Genomic DNA, 23,182 nt, shown 5'->3' with positions numbered 1-23,182 from the left:
TTTCCTAAAATAAAACGATTGAGCTAGGAATTCAAAATTCAAAATTCAAAATCCAGACTATGACGATCTAAAATTAAAACAATAAAACCAACATCGCCATACCTCAAATCGAGAGCTAACTCTAGAATGCAAAATAAAAGGATTTGCCTAGGCAAAATTGACGTATAAATAGTCTTCAACGCAATCTCCCCTTTAAAATATCAATTTCACCACCTTTTGATATGTCCTCGATGTGATCTTCAAAGCCACGTTCCTCTTATCGAGTTCGCCACCCTTCAAGTTTTTGACGTGATCTCCAATGGTTTTGACAAGTTCGCACAAATGGAAACTTGAACTCGCACCACTTTGGATAGTAGTTCGCACCACCTAGCTTTGTAAACTCCAAATCGCACTTTCAAACACAATTTCGCACCTCCTTGGATATAAATTCGCACTTCTCCCTTTGATCGCATATGAGATGAAAAAATGATAATGTGAAAATAATGATTTTCACCTCTCCCTTTATAGCGCTCATCTCACCATTCACCCTAAGGCCGACTTTTGTGAAATAAAGCAATTTTAAAACAGCCCTTTTAAATAAGTAATAAAGGCCGACCTCCATATCTTAGCGCTCCTTTTGATTTTTTATTAATTAATCAATAATTAATTAAATGCCTTTGTTTTTAAATTATCAAATTCGATTTTTTAAAGGCAAAAATAATTAATAAATGTTAAGCGCAATATTTAAATGCTAATTTAATAGGATTTTCAAACTTATCGATCTTAGCATTTAAAATAAATTAAAAAAAATGTTTGCTTGAGCGCCAAATTTTTTGAATATGGAAAATACTAACCTTATCGCCCTGGTCCCTTCCTGAGGGACAAGAGCGATCCATCACTTTTGTCTTGATTCTTGCAATTTTTACGTCCAAGGTCTCCATCCCCACGTTGGATTTACCATTTTCGCTAGGTCCTTCAAACTAGATCAACTTGCATGTGTGCATGAGTGCCTTTGGATGTATTATCACCCTGGTCCCTTGGAGAGGGACAGGAGCGATCCAAATATTTTCACTTGAAATTCTCCATTTTTGATATCAACTCCTCCTTCATCACCTTTTAGAAGATGTTTCAAACCTTGTGCAACTTTATTTTGCGGTGATCTTTAAAGGATAACATGTGTTTTGGCAAATATCGCCCTGGTCCCTTGGAGAGGGACAGGAGCGATCTTAATAATTTCTCCTTGACCTGGCATCTTTAATCTCTAATCTTCATTGTAGGGCGAATAATAACATTGTTTGTTCATTCCATGCTGGTTCCACTTGATTTTTACATGGCATTTAGACTTTAGAAAGATTATCGCCCTTGTCCCTTGGAGAGGGACAGGAGCGACCTGGAAGCTCTAGCCAAAATGTGTGATCTTTCAACTTTGATTCTTCGTTCATTGCCTCTTGAAGGACGTCCTTGATCTCACGTGCACTTGCCTTGACATGCATTTAAAGGATCATGAGTGTTTTAATGAAATCGCCTTGGTCCTTGTCCAAAGGACAGGAGCGATATGAGTTCCTTGCACAAATTGGTAACACTTTGACGTTCAAAATTCTTGCATATCATCTTCAAAAGACACCTTATACCTTGTGTGATCTCGAAAAACCTTAACTTGGCATGAATTTGAAGGAAAATGAAGGATCCCATACAAATCGCCCTGGTCCCTTGGAGAGGGACAGGAGCGATATAGCTTCCTTGTTCAATTTGAGGATCTTTTAACGTTTGAAGTCTTTGTATATCACCTTCTAATCATGTCTTGGACCCCTTACAACCTTGCAAAACCTTGACCTTATGTGATTTTTGAGAGATTTGGCCAATATAATAGACATCGCTCTGGTCCCTTCCTGAGGGACAGGAGCGAACTTCAAGGTTTTGGACTTGTCTTTGCTTTCTTCAACTTGCAATTGTCTTCATCGGGTAGAACGTGATCCCTTGATCTTCCTTAATCACTTGGTGCTTGTTAATCTTTCGAAATCTATGTCTTTATGCAAATTTTGCCTTGGTCCCTTGGAGAGGGACAGGAGCGATTTTGGCATTTAGGTCTTTTGTTGACATTTGGTAATCTTCAATTTATCTTCAATGAGTTCATTTCACCCTGTTTCTTGCCTTCAAACTTATAACTTGCTTGATTTTCGTCTAGAACATGCCCTATGAAGAATATCGCTCTGGTCCCTGGGAGAGGGACGGGAGCTACAATGTACTTCGCCCTGGTCCCTTCCTGAGGGACAGGAGCGATTTTGGCATTCTGGACCACTCTCCTTCATGTCGACACTTCAAGTTATATTCATTTGATAAAACATATCCCCTTGGACATCTTCAAATTGTTAAGTCGTCAAAATCCTGCAAGGACAAAGCAATATTTGATTTGTAGCTCCGGTCCTTCACTGAGGGACAGGAGCGATTTTGACTCCTGAAGGCACTTCCGTGTTTGTGAAATTCTTCAATTTATATTCAACGGAAAGATCACGCCATTCTTCATCACTTGCAATTCGAAATTCATCTTGACTCTGCAGGGACGGTAAGATATTTGAAAACGAGCTCCGGTCCTTCACTGAGGGACAGGAGCGATTTTGCTCCTACAGGCCAAAATATCATGATTTTGCACATTTAATCTCTTCGCAAGGCGAAAACAAATCATTCCTAATGCCCGAGATCAAAATCAAAAAACTCAAAATTTGGTCAAAATTACTCAATTGGACAAAAATTCACATTTCATCTTCAACACTTAGACAAATTTAAGCTCTGCATTCAAAAATTCCAATTGAAAATAGACCACTATGGCGAATTCATTTCATTCAAAATTGCATCCTATAAAAGGAAGCTCAAAAGCTCAAAACTGACTGGATTCTGGCCTGAAAGACGGCAATTAAAACCCTAAGGCTTGACCCTAAATCCAGACAACTGACTGACTAACAAAATCCTAAAAACGAAGCAAGAAAAAACGAGCGAAAAAAACGAGCAAAAAGAGAGGGTCCCCATTTGCAATGGGGCGATGTGTGAAATGGTCACAACAGGACCAAAAATTGAAACTGATGACATGATGAGGTAATTGAAGCTGAGAGGAGATGTCAGGTGCTAAAATGGGAACTTTCTAATAATAGTGCGACCTCCAAGAAGTGAGAAGAGCGACCCAGAAGTTTAAAACACTTCAGCGAGTGTGCCAGCTAACCAGAACATCAACTGACCACCATACCACTGAGTAAAACCGAGAAAAACTGATACCAAGCTCACCAAGAATATTGGACTCTCCTAACCACCACCAATTACCCTACAAGAACCCAGGAATAGGCTAACATTCATACAGTTGACTAGGTCCGAGAATGGGACATTACACCTCCTTGTCAAAAATCATTTTCTGCTTACATTGTGATACAAAGGCCCCATGTAATTTCAGGGATTCCCATCATGGGGTGTGTAGTAGCACCTCCATCTAGTGTGGGTTAATACTTCACAAGCCAGTATCAACCATTGGTCTGACATAGCTCAATCTTAGGTGATAGAAAATGAAGGAGGAGCACCTGTTTTATGTCTCTAAATGATTTCTTTTCATTTTGTATAACATTGTATTCATGTGTAGAAACATAGATAGAGAAAGGAAAAGAAGATAATCATTCATCTCCTTCCAGAGACTGCCATATACAGAACATTCAGATTAATAAGATATTCTGTGTTTTGGTTATCTTGCATGATCGATTATCATTTGTATTCCATATTTCTTGTGCGTAGTTTGCTTCCCCATATAACTTATCTGTGTTCTAAACTTCGCCACATATAGAGGGTTTTCCACTGATGATTGCACGTCTCTTGGTATCTGGAATTTGGATTATATTATTCCTGTCATAATGTATAAAATTATACTTCTTAAATCCCATTTAGTGAACAATGTAGAGGCTTTGTGAAACTTCCTGATATTGAATCCTTATGATTAATATGCTTCCATTATTCCATAATGTTCTTCCTTTCGGTGTTTATCTAATCCATTCTGTTCTTTTCTTCACAATACAGCTTCTCTTGTCTCTTTATTCAATTAATATTGAGGTAGTTCAATATTTTATTGGTTGCATGTCTTCATTCTAGTTGTGCTAGATGTACAACATTACATCAGAAGCAATTTTATAATTTGAAAATTGCTTTTAGGTTTATCATTCTTTTGTTGGATTTTCTTATTGTAGGTTGCACTCACAAAGAAAGTTACAGCTCAAGTCAAAGAGTTAGCCAGAGATGAAGAAGACAGTCTGGATGAGACAACTTCAGATGAGGCTCTTCCTCCATATGATCAAGCTAAAGCTCTTGGGAAGACAAATATGGATGTCGATCGAATTTCTGCTGGATTACCATGTGGGAGTGAGGGATTCCTCTTAATGTTTGCACGATGGAAGAAGCTAGAGAGAGACCTGTACAATGAAAGGAAGGAGTATGTTTTGAGCTCCCTATATCTGATCTGTGTTTTGTTGAACATTGAAAATTTAGTTTGAGTATTCTTTACCTATGCAAGTGTGGTTGCAATGAATAATTTCTGTTGCAATGAATAAATGATGCTAAAATTTCAATTTTAGTTGATCTTACGATGGACACAAGTAATTCTTGTTCCTTTTAATGGAAAATGCTTGTTATGGGTGCAGCCGGTTTGACATCACACAGATTCCAGATGTTTATGACTCGTGCAAGTAAGTCAACAAAATTGTTGATCATGTACTTTAGTTAAATATTCATATTAGCAGTTCTTGTGAATTGTTTTCCATAATGACTATCTTCGCTTGAGTACTGTAACGGTTAACCATAGTTAAATATTTATATCCGCGTTAATTGATCCTGATATTATTTTTGGGTGAGATATCAATGTGACAGCATTTGAGATAATTTGCTACCCATCCTAGAGAGCTTAATATGACCTCTTATGCTGCTTAGGCTTAATGTTAGAAGAGGATTGCATTGCCCACTAGCCATTTGGATTGTCTCTAGTTCCCAAGTGTATGTACGTCTCATGCATGATATATACATGAAAGTCAAGTTTCCAATGAGGACATAAAATTCTATATCTCTATTTATTGTCCAAATTCTTTTCCTACACTTACTACAAATTTTGATAAATTTTATAATAAAATTAAAATATGGCAATATTTCAAAGATTGACTAGAAGAGGAAAGGAATATTTACTGCAATATTATGCAGTAAGTTGCATTATAATGGAGTAAAGCTAGTCAATCTTTGAAATGTGCTTACTTTTGTTCTTAAAATAGAGTTTTGATTTCTCTCCAGGGAGATATTCCAAGACAATGTTTCAAAATGTATTTTTGTGGTTTCATCTTAATTAGTTTTGTATTTTAGTTTTTTTTCTGATTCATTGAGTACGTTTTAAAATTACACATGCATCTGAGCATGCTGACAGTCAGCTGAGGCATGCAAATTATGCATCTTGGACTATCAGTTACAAAACACCCAATTCTCCTATACAATCAAATGAATCGACTATCCTATCATAAAACCTACTATTGTAATCAGTGCTGGAGTATACAGAAAATCAAGACATTACAGAGCTATTGATATTGTGGATTAGCAAAGCGGCCGTGAAATTAGACATCCAGCTCATCCTTGGAGCTTAGCAATGCAATGGCAACACCATTCCAACTACCTGCTTGAGGAACTTGAATCCTTATGATGCTTTCCTGCTTCTACAGGCCTCACTTTGAGACATAGTGGTGAGAATGAAAGGGTGCCACACCCCAATCACTACTCCATTCCTGATGATCAAAGACCCAGAGATACTGGGCAAAAATAGAGCCTAAAACTGCCACTTATAAGAATGCCATCGAAACCCTCAAGAAGAATGTCTTTGAGTTTGATCAGAGCATTGCCAATTTCTTAATTATTTATTTTTCTTAAGCACTCAAGATATTGAAAATTATCAAAATTGGTTCGTTCCAAAAATAGCAAACCTCTCCAAGTGTGGAGAGCTTCCAGAATGTTGAAACTGCATCCAGAAAGTACGATTGGACTCACCTTGATTTCCTGAACTCACTACCACTGTCAGAATCTGTTTCCAATAAAGCCAGTGCTTTCTAAGAATTTTGGAATGGACCGAAAAGGGACATTACACATCCCTTTGTCTATTTATTTCATGGCTGAATTTGAGAATGTCGAGAGGTGCCATGGAAACTTTCTCTTCATGAGAACCAGAAATTATGCGACCCATTTAGTTGATCCTAATTGTTTTTCCTTTTTGCCCAAATTTCATTTTCCTTCCAATGGAGTTTTGTCTTTCCATAATCCCTTCTGCTTCTCTCTCTTGTCCTTCCATTGTTTATTTTACTCTATTTTTCTCCTCGTCTTCTTTCATTTACGTGCCATTGTTTCGCTATACTTTCTCACTCTAATCTTGTTCTCGTTTTTTTTTTGGCTCCATTTTTTCATATACAATTTTCTGTTTAGTTTATGACAAATGTTTGGATTTCAATTTAAACACGGTATTAATTGAGTAGATGTATCTCTCATATTTTATTTGCTTGTTGACACCTATCATCTTGATTGATCACCTACCATATTTGTACAGGTATGATCTACTACACAATGCACACTTAAATCTTGGTGGCTTGGATGAACTATTCAAAGTGACTCAGGTATGTATATCTAATGGAAACTAGGATTACCAAACAGGTGAACTCAAGGTCCTACCATCATTAGCTAGGAGGAATAAGCTTTTTGTTGAACATAAGTGTAACCATGAGTAGTTTGTTATTTTAGTTTAGGCTATTCTAGGAGGCAAGATGACAAGCCATTTATTACTGTAGAACTAGAAAATAAAACATTAATGAACATAATGTCTAGTTAACCTTTTTTTAAATTTCTTTATTCCTCTTGCTGTCTCCTAATGTCTTGATTTGTTTCCTTGTTGCAGGTGCTTGCAGATGGAGTTATTCCTAATGAATATGGCATTAATCCAAAGCATAAACTAAAAATTGGTTCAAAGGTATTTCTTTTAATTGCATTTTTTGTATTATATACATGTTCTTGTTAGCCTGAAAACTTTCGGGTTACAAAATGAAATCACCTAACTGGTGCCTAAAAAATTACCAATGATTGTATACAATGGGCAAGGATATCATTATTAGCTTTATGAGCATTTCGGATTATGGTAAATCCCTATTTTTACTAGTTGCTATTGTGTCATTTACACTTCTCTTCATTGTTGAAAATTTTTAAGTTTGGTTTGCTCTTCATCTCCATTGTTACTTCATGTGTGGTCTTCTATGCTGATTTTATAGATGTGATTTCATACTTTTAGCACTTAGTTGCACATGCATTATCATTCCCATTATTCTAGGTATCACTCATCATTTATCACTACATGAAGCACAAAAAGGCCACAAAATGTGTCTATCTATTTAGAATCCCCGTTCCAATAAATGGTAGGATGGTAAGTGTCAACTCTTTTTAACGTAAATGCAAACTGTCTACCATATTTAGAAAAGACAGCTGTTCTAGACATGATATTTCATATTACTATTAATTCTAATTCAAGGGAATCCAGCTCTCAAAGCTAAAGTGAGTTATCTCCTCAAAAGTTGATTTAACTATCTTTCTTAGATCTTGTAATTGTTTCACCTTGAAATGCTGCACATCATTAATCTTGTTCGGGATGTTGTTTGCCATCATTTTATGTCCTTTTGTTTTGTTCTTTCTCAAAAAATTCAAGAATGATTATTTGATCCTTCTTCTTTAGGTGATGTTTATTAGATATAGGGTATACTCGCCTAGGTCTTCTTTGCTCTGGATTAGGATACCCTTCCTAGAGCATCCACACTCTAATATCAAATGTTGTAAGAATGTTGTTGTCGGATAATTATGTCATATTGTAATTAGAATGTTATGTGTGTAAAGGGTCGGTGGTTACGTGACGGTTGTTGGCAGTTGGCACCGGACAACCTATACCGACACCTATATATATGTACTTGGTTTCCTATTTCAGGGTTAGATATTGTCGAAGAAAGCTATGTTTTGAATGTACTGGCATTTGGCATTAATTAATACAGACATATGGGTTTTTTTGACTTGCATCTTTGTGTACTGCTACCGTTTCTATATTCCTGTTTTGTTATGCACTGAATGCACACACACCCCTCAAGGGCAAAACATCTGGCATCATTGCCAAATTAAACTCGGAATGACGAGAACATACTACATGGCACGACGATAAAGGGACAACCAGTGGGCGAGGGGACAAGTACTAATCTCGAGGAAGAGCCGGAGAAGTTGCTTTGAAGGAGAGAGAGCACTAATAAGGGATTTCACCTGCATACTACAAGCATCGATTGAAACTCACGTATGGAGGGAGGCCATGGCTGAGGACGTCCCTGAGAGCGCAGTGTGGACTGCCCTTGGTGTAAGTCCAGTCGTAAACCGGTTGACGAACAACTTGCCTAGCTTGTTGCCACAGGTGTTCCTTGCTCTCCAAACTCACCGGGAAGAAACCTACCACGAGACCCGTCGGCAACAAATTTTGCAGCGATTTGAAGAAAGGAGTCGACGAGAGGAGGAACGTGACGAAAGCCGTTGACGAACCTTCAACCCCACAACAAGAAGGAATTGATGCTCGTGATGTTGAACAAGGATTGAAATCGTGTGCTGAAGGGACAAGAAGAAGACGTGCACAAGGCAGCCGCGAGGACGCTGAGGTTAGAACAACAAGTAGAACGTCAACGATGACTGAAGAAACTTGCTAAAGAAAGCGCAATTGGTAATGATGGCTTGGGTGCTGAGGGCCAAGTTTTTGTACTAATAGAAACCACTAGAAAGTGGCTGGGGGACCTTTCCCTGACGTTGGAAGAGATGGGTGATGGGAGTATGATAGAGTCGTACACGCCATACAGAGGTGTCGAGACCAGGAGAGAAGAGGAAACCGAGACCGAGAACAGAGAGGAGGAGGATACCAGTGCGACCGAAGGTGTCGAGAGGACACAAGGTCACGGTAGTAGAAGCAATCTATTCGGTTTAGGCTCATCACACCCTGGTACTCAGAGTAACTTGGTGGGACCCAACGTACCAAATCTCGGCGGAGTACCTTCTAGAGGACCAGTATTGTTTGCCCTCTCGGGTGAATAACTTAAAACATAAAGCACGTAATGCAGAATAATAACTCCATAGATATCAGACACGTCTAAGAGATGTTATTCCATTCATAATTGTCCTACACAAGTTAGATTCGGAAGTATATAAAGATGTCGAGGGGGTGCGAGCGCCAACCGTCACACCGCAACTGCCACCCCTCAGTTGCCAACTAACCAACACAATTACAACTTAATTAACTAGTTTTATTTCCGTGTACAATATTGCCGCTAACATCATCCCCCCCAAAAGAAAAGTTGTCGTCTCCGGATGACGTAGTACAAAATAGAGATGACATTACATAGAACTGTTGACGCTAGGCGAGCCCGGAACTTATACACCTGCTGCGTCCTCGCCTAAAAACCCTTTTCTGCTACCATCCGACGCTCAAGTGCGGATTTCACCATTATTGCTTCCTTTGACATCATAATCGTCCTGTGCCTAAACCAAACTTGTCTGCAAAACATGCTTTTCAGTCTTAGCCTCCACCAACTGCTACTCAAATGATATTGTCTCCCTAGCCAATTTGTCCTCGATAGCCACCCGCGCTGCCCTCGCGGCATCCAAGTCCTGGGTACGCTGACCTAAGTCTCACGCTACTACTGCCTCCAACTTGGTGGTCAGCTCCTCCGAGCCCTCTATGCATCCACCAAGGCAACCTCACGTCCAACCGAGACATACTCCAAGTTCCTCAAGCGTACCATTCCTACCTGGAGGTGGCCACAACCCGCTGGCACAAGGCTAGGAGACACCTCAAATCCTCCATCACACTCCCTAAAGGCTAATAACTGAACTGAATAACTCCCTGGTGTCATACAACTGCGCGGACCTGCAATGCCTTCCCTCGAACTTTTTTTGTTCCCAACCTCCAAATCCGTCTCCCTCTACGGCTTATGGCTTCCCTGCTAATGCTTAGCTGCAGGCTTCTTTCTCACAGTACGAACAACCACAACACTTGCCATGACATCTCTGATGCCCTTCGCCCAACTCCAACAAGTGTACTGTAGCTCAAAAATAAACTGGGGTCTGGGGGCAGTGCCCCCAGCGGGGTCGAGGGGCAGCGCCATACAACCTCCCCGTACGGTCAACAACACACTGACACCTCCAATCGTACGGCCACCTCCCTGTGCGGTCAACACCCCTCCACCGTACGGCTATGTGTTTGTTTGTGCGGGGCTTGCGTGTATGGCTACATTGCTGTGCGCGTCTCTACTTTTTTTCTCTTCGTCCATTTTTTGTTTGGCGTGCGCTGTGTGTCTTTCTTCGTGCGGGGTTTTTATTTCTTCTCCTTTGCATGTGAGGACTTATGCGGGGCTTTTATGTGCGGTGTCCACCCACGGTGGTCCCATTGATTGGCGGTTCCACCGTCGGTGGTCCACCGCACGGTGGTCCCACTGTTCGGTGGTTCCACCATTAGTGGTGCACCGCCCGGTGGTCCCACCGTACGACGGCCCCCACCATCGTGCGCCTTTTTTTTCCCCAGCAGTACGGTCAACTGTCGTACGAACCCGTACAACTGTATGTTTTGTTTTTTTTTAATTTCCTAATTCAGTTGTCTAGAGAGTCGTCGGCTCGGGTCCCCTGTCTCTGGGATCACCCTTCATCCTTCTCGGTTTTCCTTGCCGAAGAGTCTCCCGTGTTGGTCCCGTGCCTCTCAAGTCACCTGCCCGGCCTCTCGAGTCCCCTTCCATCCTCTTGGGTCCCCCTCCGGCCTCTCGGGTGTCCTTCCGGCCTCTCAGGTTCCCTGCGTGCTTCGCGTGGTAGGGTTTCAATTTGGATCCGTTGGTGGCAAGTCTATTTTCAATGGCCATCCGAAGACCTAGAACCACAAATTCTACAGGGACCACAGTCTCCTTCCCGTACATAAGAAGAAGAATAAAAAAGATTTTGAAAGCTGCGGCCTTCCACATAGGGTTCCAATCGTTGCCGACACAATTGATCTTCAGATTATCTACCTCACCGAGGTTTGGGGCATCTCCCTTCCAATATTCTATGTATTCTTGTAAGTACACCTCCTCTGTTACTTGCTCCTGTTCCTCTACTTCGAGCTTGTAGCTCTGGAACATTTCATAATCCTCCATCTGCCAATGGAAGAGCCCATTCAATGACCCTGTCTCATCCTTGGAGCACTCTCCTAGTTTCAGAATCCCTTCGTCGTTGGGCTCCCTACAGCCTCGTCCTTCGTTCCTCAGGTTGCCTTCTCCTTCACCCTCCGATTCCAAAGATGATTCCAGTTCCTCACTAACTAACTGTGTCCCGAGGTCTATGATAAACTTCCTTCCTCCATTCTCCATAGACAGAGTGTTCTTCTTCCAGTTGTGGGTGGCCTTGGCTGCCACCAGCCACCCTCTCCCTAAGATCGCATCATACCCTTTTTTCTTTAGTGGGATTACCACGAAGTCTAGTATGAAGGGTTGCGTCCCGATGGTAACTTGTTGGCCCATCAGTGTCCCGATGGGTTTGATTCCATGCTGATCTGCTCCGAGCAGATTGAATGTAGATGGCCACAACGTTGGCATCCCCAACTTCCGCTAGGTTTCTTCTGGAAGAACATTCACTCCTGATCCACCATCGACGATGGTATCGGTTAGAATGGTGCCAAGGATACCCATCTCAACAATGGCCGGGTTCCTTCCAGTGTTAACTGCCAGCAGCATGGGGTCTATTGCAGACCCCCCAGGAACATCTGTGCAGTGGTTGGTATTGGTGCGTGGTTGGAGGAGATTATTCAGCAACGCCGTTCGTAAATGAGGCATCGTCTGGAGGAGGTCGTCTACCTTCACAGGCACCTCCAGTTTTAATTTTAAAATTTGATTTAGTATAGCATCCTCTGCCTCCTGTCGGCTGGAAGTACTCGCCGTACCCTTCGCCTTCGCCCTTTCTCATATCACTTTCTCAATTTCTTCCCGTGCTTCCCGTGCCCTTCACTTCTCCATCTCCGGGTCTGGGCACATTGCATGTCTGGCTTGGGCGCGGGTTACGGCCAGAGCTTCCTCTTCTTTGGTTTCCTCGACATTGAGCAAGTTGACGCCGGACTTTGGGTAGGTGGTGTCTTTGCGGTCTCCCGGTCTGCACCATTTGCACAAATATTGTGTGGCCTCTCCCTTCGGGCAGTCTCGGGCGAAGTGCCCCCACTGGCTACACGTTCTGCATTGTACCATCAGTCGACCTTTGGAGTCGTATTGGATCCGACTCCTTGTGTTGTTATTGTTGTTTCGTCCTCCCCACCGGTTATCTCAGTAGCCTCTCGAGGTTGCATTGTTGTTCGCTTGTTGGCCCGTACCCGCTGGTGCGGACGTTGTGGCCTGCTCCGTGAACAGCACCTGGTTCATTTGCATATTCTGGGTTTTCATGTTGTATGGGCACTCCTTGGTGGAGTTTCCCATCACTTGGCAAATCTCGCAGAATGCCTTCTTCGGACAAGTACCCTTTGTGTGCCCCTCCTCTTTGCACTCAGTGCACCATATGTTCCCTTCGGTCCGACCGGTGCTTCTCATTGTTTTGAATTCCCTCCTCATTCGCTCCATGTCTTTCTGGAGCGCTTGCACCCGTTTGCCAGCCTCGCTGTCACTGTTGCTTTCCTGTGACGAGTCATCCTCCTCGAACGAGCTATCCTTTTTCTTTTTCTTCAATGTCTTGGTCTCGCTCTCGAGATCCATCGCTCTATTGTATGCGTCTTCGTACAATGTAGCTGGAACGATTTTCATCTTCTTTCAGAGGGAATGCTTTAGTCCCTCCACGAACCATCGCTTTTTCAACCCATCTGCTGGTTGACTCTCCATTTTTCCCAATAGTTCCTTCAGCCGCCGACTATAGGCTCGGACAATCTCGTTCTTGTTCTGCTTCGTTCCATAGATCTCGGCAACTATTTCGTTGTCATTTCTCAAGAGGCGGAACTTTGTCCCAAACTCCTTCTTTAGGTCGGGGCATGTGCTGACTTTGGCCTTATCCATGTCTGAGTACCAATCTATGGCCACTCCCCTTAAAGTTGCTGGGAACTGTGTTACCCATTCGTCTTGGTCGGTAACACTATTCGCTGACCATATGGTTTCGCACGTTCAACATTGGCGGACGGGATCTTCCTTCCCGTCGCCATTGAACTTCGGCAATTTCTGTTTACTCCCCATCGATGGGGGTCATCTTCTTGGAGGTGGCTGTGGCTGTGGCTGTGATTGTGCCCCTTGGCCGCTCCCTCCGGTCCCTCCGGTGCCAGTGGTGTGTCCTGCGTGGGTGACTGGAGGTACCATGTTTTGCATGCCGAGTGTGGCACCTACCATACGGTTATCCTCCCCTTCGTTGCCACCCGCGCCCACTCCTGGCTCCCTTTGGTGATCCTCATTTTGTGGTGTAAGGGATAAGTTTGTGAACCGATCCTGGGTCTCTTCGACTAGATCTCTCCTTAACCTTGTTTCCTCCAGAAACTCTTCGTGGCTCCACACCCTACGGTGTTCTGGGGACGCGTAGAAATTTCCGTCGGCTTCTGCACCCTCCGTGACACCTCCTTGGTTCCCCTCGGGCCACCCTTCGGCAGGTCGTCCTTCGGCAAGTTGCCTCAGCCTCCGTCTTCATTCTACTTGCTGCTCCAGAATCAAGGTCCTCTGCGCGGCCTCCTACTCGTTCGTTTCTGCTTTTTTATTTCTATCTTTATTCAATAGGTTGGGCATTAATTGCTGCACATTTCCATAATTCACAATACATAAACCAAAAAATGTCTTTATTCATTTATTTCGTCAGATACAACTTGTGTCAATGACCCTTTTATTTGAATATAGAAAGTTCAAGTTTCAATTCCCTCCTGGCCTGGCGCCATCCCGTTCTGCTTCCCGTCGGCTGCTGTCGTCGTACTGTTGAAGGATTTGTTGGCATCGCTCTTCCTCGGCAATCTCCTCCAAGCGAGCTTTTTGTGCCAGCGATGCCTGTGCAAGTAACTGGGGAAGATGGTTCATCAACCGATTTACTGTCGGGCTCACCTCCAACGCTGTCCACACAGCACTTGGTGGGATTTCCGCCTCCATCGCCTCTCGTCGGACGTAGGTCTGAATGGCTACCTGGAGCAAAATTGAAAATTCTCTCATTGCGGTGTCTTCTCTTGTGTAAAGTTCTATTCGCGCGTCGTCGGCCTTTGGGTTTACCTCACCAATGGGTAGGCCCATCGTGTCCATGTGCCATCCGTGTCTTCCGTTCCCGAGTACGTCTAGGCAATGGCGCCAAATGTTTGCCCTCTCGGGTGAATAACTTAAAACATAAAGCACATAATGCAGAATAATAACACCATAGATATCAGACACGTATAAGAGATGTTATTCCATTCATAATTGTCCTACACAAGTTACATTCGGAAGTATATAAAGATGCCGAGGGGGTGCGAGCGCCAACCGTCGCACCGCAACTGCCACCCCTCGGTTGCCAACTAACCAACACAATTACAACTTAATTAACTAGTTTTATTTCCTTGTACAATATTGCCGCTAACAAGTATCTGGAGGAGTTTCTGGAGGGTCGAGTTCGAATTTCGGGGGGCAGATTGGGCGGCCACCAAGGAGCGTGATGGCGAATCGGCAAAAAATGCCTAAGTTCAATGGAAACGGGAAAGAAGACCTAGTACAGCATTGTCGTACGTGTGAAACAATCTGGTTGGCCAATGGCGTGACCGATAGGGCAGAATGGGTGGTGCAGTTCCCCGCCACCCTACAAGGGGTAGCCATCGATTGGTACTCCGGTCCTGATAAAACGAAGCTCACAACTTGGGACGAATTACATAAAGCCAGTCGAAACAGAGTTTCGACTTCTCAGGGACGACAATGAAATCGTGGCGGAAATCCCGAGTACCAAGCAAGGGAAAACGAGACTGTCCGACCATATAGTCGGCGCCTGAAGGAATTGCTGGGAAAATGGACAACCAGCCCGGTGATGGATTAAAGAAAAGGTGGTTTGTGGAGGGTTTGAAATCATCACTCGAGAGGAAAATGAAAATTGTACCACCCACCTCTTACGAAGATGCCTATAACCGGGCAATGGACTTGGAAAGTGAAGGTAAGACATCCAAGAAGAAGAAAGACAAATCCTATAGGGAGGACTCCTCCAAGGGAAGTAGCATACTAGCAGCGATGAGGGGTCGAGCAAGAAGGTGCAAGCTCTCCAGAAGGACATGCATCGCATTATGAAGGGAAGCACCAGTAAGAATGAGGAAGTGTGGTGCACAGAGTGTAAGGAGGAAGGTCATACAAAAGACTCCTGTCCTAAAAAGGCCTTCTGCGACATTTGCCAAGTTCTGGGACACTCCACCAAAGAATGTCCCTACAACATGAAGACATGAGAGAATTAGGTGCTCTTCACCCAGGAGCAGCCGTCACCCCCCGCTAGAGTGGGCACATCCCAGCCTCAAGCCAACACCATAGAATCATCCGATGGTTACAGAGGTAACCGAAGGGGAGGGAAAGGCAACAATAATAATAACAATAACCGAAGTCGAATGCAGTATGATGCCAAAGGACGGTTGATGATTCAGTGTCGGGCTTGCAACCAGTGGGAACACTTTGTGCGGGATTGCCAAAAAGAGGAAACACCCAAAAACTTGTGCATATGGTGTGGTCCTGGAGACCACGATGACACAAATTGCCCCAAGCCAAGGGTTAATCTTCTCAATATTGAGAAAATCGGCGATGATAAAGAAGTGCTGGCAATCACCCGTGCTCAGGCCAAGAAGGCCACTTATCCCGACCCCCGTATGAAGGAGAGATTACGGGAGGCAAAGGCCGACATTGAGCGGGAGATGATGACAAAACGACGAAAAATGCAGGGGTTGTGAGTACCTCATCCCATACTGAAGCAAAAAAGAACATTATTGGGCAAGTCTTGCAGTTGGAGGTGCCGATAAGGGTGAAGGACCTTTTGGACACAATGCCATAGCTGAGGACCGCCATTCTCAGTACCGTACACACCTTCAAGTGTGACCCAGACGGAAGTCCCGGTCAGCCCTTCGGCTGATTTAGTGTTGTTGGCCTTAAATAGTGGTCAGCATCCTGCGGTAGTGGAAATGGGAATCCTCGAGACTATTCTCAAGGACACCATCGTGGACGGAGGATCTAGGGTGAATGTGTTGCTGGAGGATACATTGAAGAAGCTCGGGAAGCCGACACTATGGCCACCCACATTCAATTTGGTGGGAGCAGACCAGCACGGTATCAAGCCAATTAGCACCCTGATGGCTCAGCCCGTTACCATTGGCACACAACCCTTCTTACTGGATTTTGTGGTAATCCCACTTAAAAAGAAGGGCTTTGACGCCATCTTAGAGAGAGGGTGGCCGGTCACAGTAAAAGTGAACCACAATAGGAAGAACACCCTTTTCATGGAGAAAGGGGAGCGGAAGTACGTTATTGATCTGAGGACCCAGGTTGTCAGCGATGAGCTTGCATCATTCGACTCTAACTCAGAAGACTCAAACAGATGGGAGTGGGATTCCTATGAAGGCAGAGACGAGATGGAACCAAATAATGGAGTGCTTGAACTCGATGGCTGCTCGAAAGACGACATCTGCTCATTGAATGGACTATTCCACTGGCACATGGAAGATTATGAAGTATTCAATCTTGCGTGCCACATGCTGCAAATTGAAGAAGAGCCAGGCGAGAAAGATGAGTTCCCACCAGAATACAGGGAGTATAAGGAGGGAGATGCCAGAGTGAATGATGTTCCGGCCTACGAGTTTTCAAAGGACAAACCAATGCAGTACGAAGATCCCATCATGAAGGAGACGAACTTAGGAGACACTGCCACCCCTTGAAATATCTGGGTGGGAGACGATTCGAGCCCGGGGCTGAAGGCTGCAGCATTCAAAATTTTCATGGAATACAAGGACATGTTCGCTTGGTCCTACAAAGATCTGAAAGGAGGCCCGCCTGAACTGTGTCGATCAGATACCGTTGATCCCTAGAGCCCAGCTGGTACGGAAGAGGCCGTACCGCATGAATAAGAACTATGTAGCCAAGGTGAATGAAGAAGTCGAACGGATGTTGGTGGTCGGCATCATATTTCGGGTGGACACAAGTGAGTGGGTCTCGTCGATCGTGATCTCGCTGAAGGAGGCCAACCAGATCCACATCTACGTGGATTTTCGGTGCCTCAATGCAGTCACCATCAAGGATCCGTTCCCTATACCTTTCACAGACAACATCTTGGAGGAGGTGGTTGGCCATGAAATGTACTCATTTTTGGACGGCTTTTCTGGATACAAAGGACAAGTTGAAGACCACCTTTGTGGTGGACGGAGTCTATGCGTACAACCAAATGCCGTTCGGTTTGTGCAATGCTCCGGCAACATTTCAGAGGATAGTCCTTCACATCTTCGATAAGATGTCTGTGGGAAATTTGAAGGCCTTTTTGGATGACTAGTCGATTTTTAGTAGCGAAGACACTCACTTGGTGGCACTGCGAGAATGCATGGAGAGATGCCGGAGGGCCAGGTTGGCCTTGAATCTGAAGAAATGTAGATTTATGGTACCGCAAGGAAAGTTGTTGGGCCATTTTTTTTGTAAAGTTGGATTAAAAACTGACACGGATAAGGTACGGGTAATTGTGGAGATGGAGTCGCCCATTGATGTAACGGGAGTAAAGTCCTTGGGACATATAGGATACTACCGGAAGTTCATTAAGAACTTTGCTCAACTTTCATTCCCATTGGACAAACTGAGAAGGAAGGGGGAACCGTACATATGGGGATTGGCACAGGAGGAAGCATGTGAGGAACTCAAGAGGAGACTGGTGGCCGCACCCATTCTGGTCTATCCAAACTGGGACTGAGAATTCCACGTACATGTGGATGCGTTGAACTATGCCATTGGGGTTACGCTAGCACAAGAAGGGAGACATGGGTTGGACCATCCCATCTATTTTGCCAATCACTTGCTGTCGAAAGCTGAGAAGAATTATAGTACCACCGAGAGGGAAGCTCTCGGAATGGTCTATGTCGTACAAAAATTTTGGCACTACTTGCTGGCGACACCTTTCACTTTCTATGTGGATCACCAGGCGTTGATGTACCTGGCAAATAAACCCATTATCCAAGGTAGAATAAGCAGGTGGCTACTGTTCCTTCAAGAGTTCACATTCACAATAATTGTATGGCCAGGCAAGAGCCATGTGATCGCTGATCAGTTGTCCCAGATTAGGTCAGGAGAGCCACCGGAGGGAGTCAATGATAACTTTCCTAACGCACATCTGTTCCAAATTGTGGAACTACCTTCGTGGTATGCAAACATTGGGGAATACTTGTCCACCTCTCGGTTCCTAGCCAAGATGTTACCGAGTGAGAGAAGGAAGCACACGAAGGGCCCGCACGAGGCAACATGGGTCTAGACACCACCACGCGCAAAGTATTGTTGGTCGGACTATGGTGGCCCACCTTGTATAATGATTCACGGGAATGGGTGGTGGGTTGTGATACTTGCCAGAGGGCAAGAAAACCATTGAAGCGGGACTTTATGCCCCTTAATCCATCCCATGCCTAGGAGTTGTTTGAACGCTGGGGTTTGGATTTCATTGGACCCTTGAAGGCAAGCAGAACACGGAGATGTCGTTACATTGTGGTGGTGACAAAATACCTTACCAAGTGGGCTGAGGCACGAGCACTGCCGAATAACTCAGCTTTGAGTACAACCAAGTTCATTTATGAATAGATCATCACAAGGTACGACATCCCAGTCCAACTGACGAGTGATCGCGGTGGGCACTTTGTGAACCATGTCGTCAAGCTGCTCATGACAAAATTTAAGATTTTGCATTCCTTGTTAAGCCCGTACTACTCGAGGGCCAACAGGCATGCCGAGGCCACTAATAAAATATTGGTGTCTGTGATCTATAAGTCCTACAGAGTTGAACACGAAGATTGGGAAGAAAAATTGCCATCCGTACTATATAGGCATACAGGACCACCTACAAAGTCACAACAGGCCAGACACCTTTTCAGTTGATGTACGGCCAAGAGGCCATTGTGCCAACAGAGTTCATGGTCCCGAGTCTAACGATCGCAATTGAGAACCGACTAGGAGATATGGAGAGCCTGCGAGAGCGACTGTATGCGTTGGGCAAGTTGGACGAACGAAGAATGATGGCCCAATGGGCCACCGAAGTCGCCCAACAACGATGAAAATTTTGGCATGATAAGTGCATCCAGTGCATGGAGTTTCGTCCAGGTCAGTGGGTGCTGAAGTATAACGGGCGGAATGAGATGAAACCTGGAAAATTTAAAGTTTGATGGTTGGGGCCATATAAAATCCGCGAGGTAGCTGTGAATGGAGCAATTAAGTTGTCCACATTGGGTGACCAACCGATAAAGGAGATGGTAAACGGGTCGAAATTGAAAATTTACCACTGCAGGCAGAAGCAGAATGACCCAGTTCGTCCGAAGGCAGGGCCCAGCTGAACAAATTGAAAAGGTAATTATTTAACTTTTGTTAGATAAAAAAAAAAGAAAAAAGGTGACGGAGAACTCATCGTACGGCCGATACATTAAATAACCGTACGAACTTCAATTTTAAATCTGTACGATCATAACATTGGCAAAAGGTGAACAAAATCCATACGACCAAAGGGGAGACAGAGAAATCCGTACGACAGACTGAGTCCAGCAGATAAATCCGTACAGCAGCAGAGAGGAAGGAATTCGTATGGTAGCACAAGGGAAATCCGTACTTCCAAACCCGTACAACACATTGAATCCAAGAGGAAATCCATACGGTCACACAGGCACAAGGATTCCGTACAATTTGATGTTGTACAATAGTGATATTGTTCCACGAAATCCATATGGTGGCGAGATGCGAATTCGTACATTTTGATATCCGTCCATTTTAGAAATCCGTACTGTGGAGAAGAGATTAAGAGTCCGGACAAGCATTCCGAAATCCGTACATTGCCAAACAACAACATTCCGTACGGCATTAGTAGGACGAGATCTTCTGTAGGGCAGTAAAAAAAAAAAAACAATCCGTACGGCCACGATCGGTGACAAAGCGTACTGTCCGGATGAAGCAACATCATACGGATGCAGGTCCATACACTTGGCTGACGGAGGAAAGAATATCGTACGGCCAGAGCAATGACAAGAGCAGTATGACCACAAGGTAGAACGAACTGAAACTCGTCCGGCCACGTGACAGAGACAGCAGGAGCAATGAACCGTACCACCAATCCCGTACAAAGTCAAGTCCGTACACAATAAAGCCAACCAACAGGAAACAACGCAAAATACAAAGACGAAAGATCGTACAGCAAGCTGTCCAAGGAGCATAAACAGGGAAAGTCACTGTACCAGCTAGAGCTTAATGAAATTTAAAAAGTTCATTAAGTGTTGCCAGCAAATCAAAGATCAGTCAAATGGAATTAGGAAAACCAAGATTAGGGAAGCTGGATTGGCGAAAACGGTTGCAGCAGTTAGACCAATTGTCTAAGCCAAGGAAAATGGCAGAAGGAAGCACGACAGCCAAGGACAAGGGTAAGCGAGTGTTGCAGTCAGGAGTAAAAGTTGTAGGGCCAGCAGATACAAGAAAGGCCAAAAAGAAGACAATGCCGAAGAAAATCACACCTAACACTATTACATTTGAAGGATTGAGTGAAAATGTATGTAGGACCTGGTCGCTGGAGACCCTAGATAATTATGTGTTTAAGGAATCTCTCAGGAAAGCACGGGTGCACTGGGCAATTCAAATGCCCATATTTGCGAATGATGGTGGCCACATATTACAGTGTGACGAGGGCATCGACTTTCTCTTACCAGCAGAGCACTGTGACCGTTTCCTTTGCACCCGACGATTTTGCTAGGGTATTTGGCATACCAGATGAGGGAAAGAAAATAGACAAGAATGTCACTAAGATGTCGCCAGAAAAGAAAGAGCAACTGCTGCGGTTGATTTGTCGAAGTGATCTCTCAGAACAGGAATGGGCAGCAATCAAGGCACCTAAGGGCAGAGGGTTGAAAAAGTCGGAAAATCGTTCCAGGAGAATGGCAGTGTCTGCTGGATGTTATGAAAAGCAGACTTACGGGAGCCAGCAGGGCATCAGACATGGCGGTACCCATGATTGCACTTATGAATGGCCTGCAGAATGGGACGGTGTACAATTGGGCTGCAGTCTTATCTGACAGAATTCTTGAATTTTTGATCTTGCGACACGAGGCTTTTGACATGTCTTTTCACACCATAGGGTTGTTCCTTGACGCTGTACGCACATAGGTATCGCCGGAGAAGCATGTCTGGAAACCTCGGGAGACGTTGGACCCTTCACAGCCAGCCATATTCTATTGGACCCACCTGGATACCATCACAGGTAACGGGGAAGCCCATTCCAACATGAAACGAAGGAGACCACCACATGTAGTAGTGTCAGAACATGAGCAAGAGACAGAGACAGTTGACGAGGATGCAGAAGAGGATGATAGTAGTGCAAAGGAAGGGGAAGATTTCGAGGACACTTCTTCTAGGAGCAGCCAGAGTCGCGACACATTCCGCCTTGATATGCGGAAGGAAGTAGAGAAAACCCCTAGTACAGAGGAGAGTAGTGGTCGTGCAGTGTCTTTTGGGCATGTGACGAGAGGAATCCGTGGATTACCGACGCGTGGAGTGCGACCTGCGGGAGTAGGCCGACTGGTGTATGCACCAGTAGTATTGACTCGAGATGGAGGACTGACACCTCTCCCAGCTTCGGGGATGACGGTGGGAGCCATACCAGCCGTACTATTATGCACTGAATGCACACACACCCCTCAGGGGCAAAACAAATGCATGCATGGAGTTTGAGAGAATTGGATGGTGCACGCTTCAATTAGTATGCTTGTATTAATTATTGTATGGGGAAGTCGCATGGTGATTGTAACTAAATTTTAAGCTGCTTATTAAACATAACTAATGTGCTGTTATTACATCATGACATAAGCAATAAATATGCATTCCCACAAAGTGTAGTATAACATTATATTATATCTAATAGTTCAAGACTTCCTTTTCAAATTTCTACTATAAGAAGTTAAAATGTATGAGTAATATCAGTTTCTCTGTAAAAGTTTATGTCCATGAGTATTCTTTGTATATTTTGCTAGGTCTTCCTTGACACGCTCTTTAGGATTCTGTGTCAGTATATGTTGGCATGCTATATTGTGAAAAAGAAAACATGTTCCACTGTTGTTTCTGATTCTGAACCAAACCTCTTATTTGGTTTCTAATGAGAATTCTGACCAAATTTTATATATGACCTAGATTTTGTATTTTCTTCCGTACAACTATGCTGGGCTTCTTTTTTCATCTAAAGGCCTTACCAGGAAAAACAAGAAATAACTAAATATATTATTCTGATCATGAATCCCAAGATCAAACTGCTGAATTAAAAATTTGATTGCTAGAAAATACTAAATCATGTGAGATATATTTAAAGAGAGTAAGTGTATTATTTAATCTAAGCCTTGAGCAGATTTTTCTTTGAAACAAAATTTGATTTGTTTCTAAGTAATTTGAAACTTGACTGTTCTTTTCATTTTGGTTCTACTTCGCTTAGTCACAGAAGCAAGTGGTGAATCTACTTGTAAAAATAAGCTATGTCTGATTGTTTTGCAGATTGCTCGTCGGTTACTTGGCAAGATTTTGATTGACCTTCGAAACACACGGGAAGAAGCTATTAGTGTTGCAGAGCTGAAACATTCTCAAGATTGTTCTGGTACGGGTTCTTCTGGTGATGATGACAGTGATTCTGGGAGGAAGTGTAAAAGTAGGACTGATGAATCAAGAAAGCCTAGTTCTGCAAGTGAAAAATCGTTGGATCCAGAAGATGATGATGGTAAAGAGACACAATATCGTCTAGATCCAAAGTGGGTTATCCTTCAAACATACTCATGCTTTCCTCCTTCAAATAGTAATAGCAGTACAATAATTATTAACCTTTATCTTCTCTATATCAGGCACTCCCTTTTGATGTAGTTCCAATCATCTTAGTACATTAAAAACATCCGAAGTTTTTTTACCTTTTTCTTAAAGTAAAGAAAAATGAATGTTTTATTTCATCATCGCAA

At 43.7% G+C, this 23,182-nt stretch overlaps 1 protein-coding gene across 6 annotated transcripts in view; it reads left to right on the top strand.

Moving 5' to 3' along the window:
* LOC131076618 (inositol hexakisphosphate and diphosphoinositol-pentakisphosphate kinase VIP2) overlaps positions 1 to 23,182 on the top strand; it is a 311,202-nt gene that overhangs the window by 261,075 nt on the left and 26,945 nt on the right. For all 6 annotated transcript variants that reach the window (XM_058013892.2, XM_058013893.2, XM_058013895.2 and 3 more), the window contains exons 22-26: positions 4,197 to 4,438; positions 4,647 to 4,691; positions 6,575 to 6,641; positions 6,920 to 6,991; positions 22,731 to 22,981. In XM_058013892.2, coding sequence (XP_057869875.1) covers positions 4,197 to 4,438; positions 4,647 to 4,691; positions 6,575 to 6,641; positions 6,920 to 6,991; positions 22,731 to 22,981 — 677 coding nt within the window. The remainder of the gene's footprint in view (positions 1 to 4,196; positions 4,439 to 4,646; positions 4,692 to 6,574; positions 6,642 to 6,919; positions 6,992 to 22,730; positions 22,982 to 23,182) is intronic.

Source organism: Cryptomeria japonica, chromosome 5 (assembly GCF_030272615.1).
Source record: "Cryptomeria japonica chromosome 5, Sugi_1.0, whole genome shotgun sequence".
NCBI lineage: Eukaryota > Viridiplantae > Streptophyta > Pinopsida > Cupressales > Cupressaceae > Cryptomeria > Cryptomeria japonica.
The sequence above is the reverse complement of the archived record's forward strand: the minus strand, read 5'-3'. Positions and strand labels throughout refer to the sequence as shown.